The sequence below is a fragment of the Anopheles marshallii genome, chromosome 3, assembly GCF_943734725.1.
Source record: "Anopheles marshallii chromosome 3, idAnoMarsDA_429_01, whole genome shotgun sequence".
Classification (NCBI taxonomy): domain Eukaryota; kingdom Metazoa; phylum Arthropoda; class Insecta; order Diptera; family Culicidae; genus Anopheles; species Anopheles marshallii.
In genome coordinates, this window is record NC_071327.1 from 58,240,599 (window position 1) to 58,250,175 (window position 9,577).

Consider the following 9,577-nt stretch of genomic DNA (forward strand, 5'->3'; position numbering starts at 1 on the left):
TTACGCCGTTCGGTGTGCGGACTTTCGGTCGTCCGACGCCGACGCTTTCGTTAATTACAATTAGTCTTATTGAAAATTTATGTTCCAACAATTCATTTGATGTCACACGCAAGACATTCGAAAATGGTGTCCCGAAAACCGTTCGGGAGGATGGAAAAAAGTACACCTTGCTTTAGCCGTCTTGAAAGATCGTTTGCGCGGATATGGCAGTGTGGATGTAGGTTTACGTTTTGCAAATGAACGCTTTACTCAACTTCGCCATCGTTTGATTTGCAAACAGTTGGAAGTGAAAGGTTTGCAGTTTTATAAAATGAAAACCGTCTCAACATCCATCCCGCTACAGGCGGCTACTGATAAGCATCAGAGCAGGTTGGGGGCAGCAGGCCGCGACAGATTTGAAGGTACCGTGGAATCTTCGAACGGCAACCAGTTCGGAGAACCGTCTGCGACTTTAGCGAACGTTTTTAAATAATTACGGAATCAATTATTGTAATTGAATTAATGATAGAGATTAGAAATACGGCTAACGGCTTAAGATGGCGATGGCAGCGATATCAGATGCTTTCGGTGCTTCGTATCCTAGTGGCCGACCCTGAACCAGCGAGACAAGTAGAAAAAGTGAGATAAAACCGGGCAGGATAACGGCGGGAATTGTCTTTGTTGTCAGCGGACGACGACGACGACGACGACGATAACGATAATAACGATGATCATGATAAATTTAATACCCGCTCGCCAATTCAACCCCGGTTAACGCTTAAGCGAAACTGGCTTAAGTCAACAAGGGAGAAGGTTGCGGGAGAACAGTAACTAACGGTCGGTATCATTACCGTTGTTTATACTACTTCACTGTGTGTGACAAACACTATTGCTCATTCTTCTTTCCGACTTTCGGCGGAAAGTATGCTTTCCCTCCGACCGGGGTTTTTATTTTCCTCCAGCACCATCCCGTACCGAACTTATGCTTCCGGATTAGAACTAAAGAACGAGATTAACGTCCGGCGGACAAACGGGGTGCCCAGCAGCAGCAGAATGGCACGGGAAAAACGAAACCGTTAAGAACGATGGGTGCATGGTTGCATCAGGAAATTGCGATTCCTTCTACTTACAAAAGGGAAAAACGTTGGCATGGGCTGTCTTGGTGCATTCTTCTACCAGCAAACTGGTGACCAGTAGTACAGCAGAAGAAGCGTGAACATAATGTTATTTTGCCAGTGACTTGTGCTATTTATCAAAGTTGCACCGGACAGATACAACCGGTGGGAATATGTTCCGTGCCGGGGTGTGTGGTGTGGTGTTTTTTTGCTGGCAAACGATGACCAGTTGTGAATTCGTTTCATGTAATTAATTTTATATTACAAGCTTATGAAGCTTGTTTTCTTGGCTGCAAAGTGCATTTGTTGAAGTTGTAGAAGGAAATATTATAAGCTATGTCTGGTGGGATTGAAGAATTTAAGATGTATGACATCGCCTCGAAGAAATGTTCTTCGATATTGTTATATTGTTGGTAAATTCTTTCAATTTATTTAATTATTTTAGTGTTATTGGAATGTTTTTTTTGTTATGTGTAAATTGGAGTAGTTTTTTTTTTCTTGCTAGCTCTATATGCAGTTTAATAACAATGTAATTGTTCTTTACTAACAATTAACTTGTATAAGTTTTACTTCGTGAGAGACTTTAAATTGTATGTATGATGTTTTATTAAACTATGGCAGAGTCCATGTTGAGTACCATTTTGTACATTTTACAACTGTACACTGTTATGTTTTATATCTAGAACGTATGACCCCTATAGGTAGACATGTAATTGTAAATGAACGAACATGCATTGAACAAGTTTATAAAAAAGTTTTTAAAGCATGTTTTTATTCCACATTTTTATAAACAAAATCGACCTATATTGTTCGTTTCATACTTTACATAGCGCCAGCTGATTTTTGTTTGAAGCGGTGATGAGGTATGGGAAGATTGTACGAGGCGTGAAAGGGCGTACCATTGTATATTGGTGGGTGAAACAAGCGTGGCTTGTAATGCTTATCAATCATCGGTTCAAATTACCACCTGGTACAAACTTGTGACCTTTTGGGAAAACAGAAAAAAACGTCATTACACTTTTGCCTTACTGTAGTTTGTGTCCAAATAGAAATAATTTATCCTACATGATATTCATAGGAGTTTTTTTTATAGAAACTTTAATATACAAAGAAATTTGATAAACAAACTTGTTTTATTATAATAATTTGTTTTATAGAATATTTACTGAATTGAACTGAAACTCTAGCTAAACTATTTTCATTTTTCTCTATTTTGTTTTTTAAATTGTTTTACAGCTTTATGTATGATGAGAAACCAAAATGTGTTACAATACTTTTTCTTTTCCAGATGTTCGCATATGCTTGCCCTAGCCATTAGTGATAAGAAACCTACGTGAAACACGTTACTCGACGATTCGATGCAACAACACTGGAACGAACGTATTGCCTCAATAGAAAAGGGCATGCAAAGGGAAGAGATTAGGCGCCATACTATCGAACGAATTCGACTTCAACTAGCAAAACCATTCGTCAGTAGCCAGCTGTTGCTCGCAGAATTGCAACGTCGGTTTTGTTCATCTCCTGGGAAATGATACACCGTTGAACGAACGCTGTTGATTTTGACGGTATTGCGGGGACACAGGTGAAAAGCGGCGCGTGTGTTTTTGCCAAATGAACGGAGGTTTTTCCAAGATTTTGTACCGCATTGCGGTACCGAGCGAATGTGATCGAATACGGGAGGCACTGCTGGCCTTTTACTTCCCGGAGGAAATTCTTACACGCTCCTATCTGGAGGTGAACCAAACCATCATCGGACCATCGGAGGAGCACATCCAGTATGTGCTGTCCTTCGTTCAACAGGGTATGGTAGCGTTGGCGATCGAAGAAGATCATGGTACGATCGTAGGTGTGACGATCGCACGCTGCGTTAAACCGGCTACGGCGGACGAGCTGTTGGCGCTGGTTCCATCCGCCGGAACGCGAAGATGGGCCGAAATGTTACGAATGTATGCGCACCTCGAACACACGGGAGATGTTTGTGGACGGTTCCGATCGCGCCGGTCGTACCATGTGTTCGTGTTGGCGGTAGAGCCCCATTTCCGGCGCCGAGCGATCGGCCAGAAGCTGATGGAGTTTCAGCTGGCACGTGGCAAATCGTTACGCTTTCGGGTGGTAAGTGCGGATTTTACGTGTGAAATAGCGGCTCGGATAGGCGAGCGAATGGATATGCGGTGCGTTAGTGCAATGTCTTTGAATCAGTACAGGAACCAGGCCGGGGAGAACACGTTTGTGACGTCGAGTGTTAATCACATCGTCAGCACCTACGCGCGTTATGTTTAAGGTAATCTCGCTGCAATATCTTCAACTGTAGAACTCTGTATAAACATTACTAAAAAAAAAGAAAGGTGAACAGATTAGCTTGAAATGATGAACATTTCATAGGGCTTATAATTTTATTAAGCAAAAAGGAAGGAATAAAAAGTTTAAAAGACATGAAAAATGTACATAAATCACTCACCGAAAACACCGAAGCTACTAATTGAAATGTTTTTCAAGCACTGCATGTTTACAGTAACCCATTGCCATGATTCATTACTGTCCTTTCCGAACCTTGTTTGGAGCTGGGATCTTAAGCATTGATAATTGTAGAGCTGAGTAAAAAAAAAACTATAATGTCCCGAGCAGCACTGACTGACCAATACTAGGCCGGAAGGCAAACTTTGAGTGAGTGCCGAGCAGAACGTTGGGACGGTTTGCGATTGTAATTAATGAATTTGTTTTCGTTTGCGGCACTTTTCCGTGCCAGCATGTTTCACAGTGAGGAAACCTCTTATCCCTTCAGTGTATCCTCCTGTCGCTGGGGTAAAACATTTTCTTTACGAAATTAATTTTAATACAGCACAGATAAAGTAATTTTGAAACTACATAAAATTGCTTTATCTGAACTTTTGTAATATGATGTAATTTTGCTTGGTTAAATACAATTACTATGTATATTTTTTAAATTGTCTCATTTAATAAATGGTACGCAAGAACGAAGATACTTGCCGAACACGAATACTCGAGCGGTGCTGAGAGTGGAAGCTCCAATTTCGACGACCATGACTGAGTTTGTTCAATCAACTTTAGTCATTAGTTATGAATTATTACACAAACAATCGCCACTGCAGTGCGGATTGGCACACAGGTTCTTGGCGGGAAGTAGCCGCACTGCTTATGCCTTGAAGCAAACGAAAACGAAAAAAAAAACACCCAAAAAGTGTCCATCCGAACGCTCGGTGTACAGCGAATGAATGGGCAGGCAAGCTGACAGGACGACGGTCGGTAGAAATGGCGAATTAATGAGCCAACCGAAGGACGAAAAATCAACTTCTGCCAAGAGCCATCGATCGAACGCGGACATCCGAATGGAATGAAAGATGAGTGAACGACACAAATAACACACATACACCGAAGAGCGAAGGGAGCAAATCTTCCCATTCGCTAAAAGAACACTTGAGAAGGAAATCTCTGCAGCGTTTAGAGATGGCAATTAGTGAAGTGCTCCTTGATGAGCTTTCGGACACAGCGTGCACAAACAGTGGGACAGTGGGTGGGGGTTTGTTTATTTGTGTGCTTTATTTGTCGCTTTTTTACTTATGCTCATCAAATTTCCGATGCGTCCATTCACAGTGATGATTTATTATTCTCCGGACAGTAAAACACATCCACGTTCGTTTCCCGGCACTCCCGGAAATGGTAGTTGAATGCACCGATACTGTACTTACTTGCGGACGGTTTGAAGTAGTTCAGCCCGCGGCCAATCTTAATGACGTAGCCATTGCTAAGTCTGTAAATAGCGGAGAAGCAGTAAAGCAGCTGTATTGCAACGGCGTTACGCTTATTAGGTTGTAACTAAGCCAACTTACATCACTTGCCGATCGTGCATGTGTTCGGAATATTCGACCACAAATTTTACCGCATGCTTGTGTAAGCTCTCCTTCAGCGTTTCGAATGCTCGTCCTTGCTCGTTGTTGTTTTTGGTGTCCTTAACCGTCAGCAGTTGAATATACTTCACGTTCCGGCAGCTACTGACCGCCAGTTCGCATAGCATTACCAAGTTGCACACCTGATAGTGATCCCGCACGTACGGTTCCTCGATCAGTACCTCGTGCACCTCATCGGTCAAATATTTGCCAAAGATTTTACTGTAGCTGTACCCGGTGCTACCTTCTACGATGTGAATTTTGTCACTTATCACACCTTTGCTCTTCCAGCGCGTTACCAGCTCCTTCACCTGTTCCGCTCGGTTCATATATTCGAAAATTTTGGCCTGGTAGTGCTGCTTTCGTTTCGGGTCCGTTTCAGCTGCAATGATGTAGCATACGGGTGGGGTAACCCAGGCTGCTGTTAGGATGATTCATACGACGCCAGTCATACCGACGGCTGTTGATGTAATGCGTCACCTTTCGATTCTTTCAGCAGTGATTCGATGCCATCTTCGTACAGCTTGAGCGCTTCCAGTTTCCGGCCAACCACATCGTACTCGATGGCCCGCGTAAGCAGGGTAACGGCCATCATCTGTGATGTGGCCATGACGATTCAATTGGTTTTTTACTCACTTTAGCTTCAAAATAAATGAGATTCACCCGCATAACAAAGCGCAAGGTAAAACTTTCACTACGAACTGTAGGTAAATAAACACAGCTGATCCGTTTGACGGCCGTTGTTCGGCCAGCTGTCAAAAGTGATCGAAAAAAGTCGAGCAGTTGAGTGCGGGCACGATTCAAATTTGCCGTACGTTCGTTGGTGATTGGCGTGGTGAGCACGTGCTTGAGAGGAAAATCACGCATGCGTTTGAATTGTTGTTTGCCGTTGGAGCGGCTTGTTGTGTTGTTTGTAAGTTGTAACCTGAAGCAGTTGGGCTCTTCTTGCTGAACGCTTTTTGTATGAAAGCAACAATTGGATGAAGATTCAATAATTTAATAATGGAAAGTGTGGCGTTATTTGTGAAAGAAAATGATCTTCTACTGCACTGTTGTTGTTATTTAGCAAACTTTAAAATTGTACTGAATTGTGTAGTAATTTATAATCATTGTTAAGAATATTTTTACGATTTGAAATTCTAGATTTAGTAGGATGTTAAATCATTCTTGGAGGGACGAGTATGGCACCATAAATTTAGGCCATCTACCAGTTATATGGTCCGATAAGGAAGGGGACTACGAGAAGTGCATTATCCTTTTCAATAAAAAATAAAAGAGCTGAAAACCAAAGAAAAACAAGCATCCTTTCCATCAAGGCTCGGTACTATGGCGTCCGTAACATGTCGGTGATCCTTGTCGGCCTGGAATATAGCCTTTTCTTCAACTCCTCGTCCAAAGAAAGGTGTTTACGGGTGTGAGTGGTGAGGAAATAAAAAATGACTTATTTTTAAGACCCCCAGACACGGAAACGGTAAAACGGTTTTGGGGAAACTTTTTTGCTTCTCATTTGTTTGCATCCGATTGGCCTTTTCCGATCTGGTCCCCCCTCGGCATCTCCCGTCACACCAATCGCCAATTGCTCTTCTCAGGTTTACACGGAAGGATGTTCCATGTTTTTCGGGGGAAAACCGTCGAATTTTATTACTGTTTTGCGTACCCAACGTAGGTTGGCTAGGAGGGAACCTTTTTTTTGTGCTTCTGTTGTCACTATAACCCGAGTGGAGGAATTTTCCGATGAACCTTTCCCGGGTTGGATGACAAAGGAATCGGGTATCGGAAAGGCGCCGTATCGATGCCGTGTGGGAGGACGTAGAACGGAACTGTGAAGATATTGAGTAATATCTTTTTTATTCAATAAGTTTTTGTGAGAGGTGTGATTCGTACCGGGACTGACCATTTGGTAGCGAAAGAAATGGTAATTTTTGGCCGGTGATAATAAAGAGGATTCAATTTCTCATAGGCGGTATGGGGGATGTTTTTTTTCTAGGTGTGTGTTGTTGGCTGTATTGGTCCATTCAATGTAGAATAACCCTTAGCCCTTCCTGCGAAAGATGCAACCGAGTTAAGCAAGGGGGGAGATGAAGGGCCCTGGAAGTGGACTAAGACATCGTACCAAAAGGCTGGACGGCAGGATGATTAATTTACACTTGAAAGAAAATCCTTTTCCCGAACAATGCCGCTACGGTCCATTTGATGGAAAGGTTCCGATAAAGTGGCCACGGTTCTGGTGGTCCGGTTGGTTTGTTTTCGTTATTTTTTATGTTCTCCACCCGGTTGCTGTGCTGCTAACATTGTATACAACCGGAACACCCCACACGAAAGGCTCACTAATGTTTTGTATTTTTGGTGGCCCGGGGTTTTGTGTGTAGGCGCTTCCCCGATGGTGATAAATTGATTTTGACGAACTCTGGCACTGGACGATTCATTTTGCAGCTGTAAATTGAGTTGTATTTGCGGGTGAAGTTTGCTGCGCCCCTATTGCTGGCCGTTGTCCACCTTTGCGGTTACGTCAGTGTAATCGGCACCCGAACCAGTGACCACCGGTGAAGATTGTTGGGCGGTTTCTATTTATATATGAGTATTTCCCGGGAAGAAAACGGCGCTCGTTGCTATTGGCAACGATTGGCGCCGACTTCGGGCAGGTAATGAATGCTTTCTACGTCATGCACGGACAAAAGGGAGCATCTCTGGCGGGTCGGACCATTGTAGAGTTTTGGAGATGATTGGCACATCGTTTCGGTAATATATGAATATAAGGCTTGAATGGTGAGAATGCGTGGATGATTCGGCCTGCGTTGGCCGATCGACGGTGGGATGAGATGGATTAGGAAGGACTGCCGCTGGCAGTGGGGAAATACGAACGATCCATCACGGTGGTGATGGATTGATGGCTTTGCGGATGCTGAAAAGATTGAACAAAAAACACGCAAATGCAACATTTTTTTATTGTGCTTCGTATAAAATATGTTTGGGCACAGATAATGCCCTTCAACAGCTGTGGTGATAGTGTGCATTTATTGTGCACTTATTGCTCTTAAGTGTTAAGTATTACTTTTAGTAAATTCCTACGTAACACTGACCATCATTAAACATGCAGTGAATAACAACATTCTAAATTAAACATTTCCCATCAAGCAAATACACAACCTTAACCCTTGGGGCTCTTTATTCCCGACGACAATCTTTACCCTCTCAAACTCCGGTGACTTGTTTTATGTTTATTTTCCAAATGTCTTCCAACAACCTCCGCACGGACATTCAGACAAGTGACCGGACGGGTGAAAGATTTTGCTTGAGACTTTCATTCCAGTGGAATGTGGACAATGCATGACCACTATACCCGTCTATTTATTATGTTGCTACCGTGCCCACCAGTGCCTGGGCGACAGCACGCCATTCGCAAGAAGCATCCCGTCGGTCAAGGCCCAACCAAATTGTGCGCACGAAAAGGAGGGCAGCACGAAGCAAGCGGCCGGGAAGATAAACAAGGTCATTCCTTCAAATTCACTTCCAGATTATTAATTAAGTTGTTATCAAAACATCGACGACATCCATCCCCGTGGCCGGGCACAACATTATGGGCTGCTGCGCTGCCGTCTCCCTTCCGTTTTGGGACAGAGACAGAGAACGGCCAAAGTACGGAACGACAACAAGCTTATAATTTATTGCTAATACTACCGAAGGCTTTAATATCCGAGGAATGCTTCTGGCCACTAATTAAATTAAACAAATTCCATCCTTTTTCTGTTGCGGTCGTAGTTGGGCAGGAGGACAGTATCTTACGCGCCCAAAACCAAAGGACAACACATGGACCAAAGTGGTGTGGTGCGACAAACCCGACAGGCATCGCGTCGTGCGTTAAATCGTAATCCGTTCTCGGGATGTACGAGTGGCCATTTTTTTGTCCCTGCCCCTTCCTTTCCTACCCCCACCCGGGTAAGCTCCCGGTAGCCATCGACTGTTGGGTCGATTTACCACCATCTAGTGGCATTATCCGTGACAATCCCTACGTCGTCGTCGTTGACGGTAGAATCGTCGTTGTTCGTCTTCGTCCCCGTGCTAGACGTGATGGCTGCACGAGAATTGCTTCACAGAATCCGACCATCCTTGCCGGGGCCGTTAGGATTTTCATGGCTGTGGCATGTGGTGATAGTGACCGACGTGGAGCGGGAAGGAAACCCGTTGATAACATCTAGTGCGTATCCTATCGCGTTCGCGTCGTGCGGAATCGCTTCTCGGCGAGGATTCATGCGCAAGGAGGGACAATATTTTGCGGATTTACCCGAACCCGCACCCGTCCCCGCACGGATGTTTGTATCGCCGGCTTACGCAGAACACTGTTGTTCGGAGGTACTTTTGGCTCTCGAATTGCTCACACCACAAGCGGTTAGCATGCGTGTGGAACCCTGTCTAACTTGTAGGACATTTGGTGTAGATTACTTTTGGCTCATGCCACACTCCGGATAGGAGCGTGAAGGATTGAAATAAGTGTATGCGTACGGAAGTGCGTCGCGGCGTATCAACGATCTACGTTGAGTGTGCCGAAAATACGACGGCAAAGGGCTGTGATGTGATTTT

General features: G+C 44.0%; 2 protein-coding genes across 2 annotated transcripts; one reads left to right on the forward strand and one right to left on the reverse strand.

The window, feature by feature from the left end:
* The first annotated feature begins 2,705 nt into the window (after window positions 1–2,705).
* LOC128714942 (arylalkylamine N-acetyltransferase-like 2) lies at window positions 2,706–3,374 on the forward strand. The gene has a single exon (XM_053809824.1). The coding sequence runs from the start codon at window positions 2,706–2,708 to the stop codon at window positions 3,372–3,374; it is 669 nt and encodes a 222-aa protein (XP_053665799.1).
* A 1,294-nt stretch (window positions 3,375–4,668) lies between these two features.
* LOC128711989 (MIT domain-containing protein 1) lies at window positions 4,669–5,609 on the reverse strand. The gene is made up of 3 exons (XM_053806881.1): window positions 5,480–5,609; window positions 4,943–5,381; window positions 4,669–4,863 (listed from the first exon to the last, which is right to left on the reverse strand). Exons 1-3 carry the CDS (start codon window positions 5,607–5,609, stop codon window positions 4,701–4,703), a joined length of 732 nt encoding a protein of 243 aa, XP_053662856.1. The 3' UTR covers window positions 4,669–4,700.
* Between the last annotated feature and the right edge of the window lie 3,968 nt (window positions 5,610–9,577).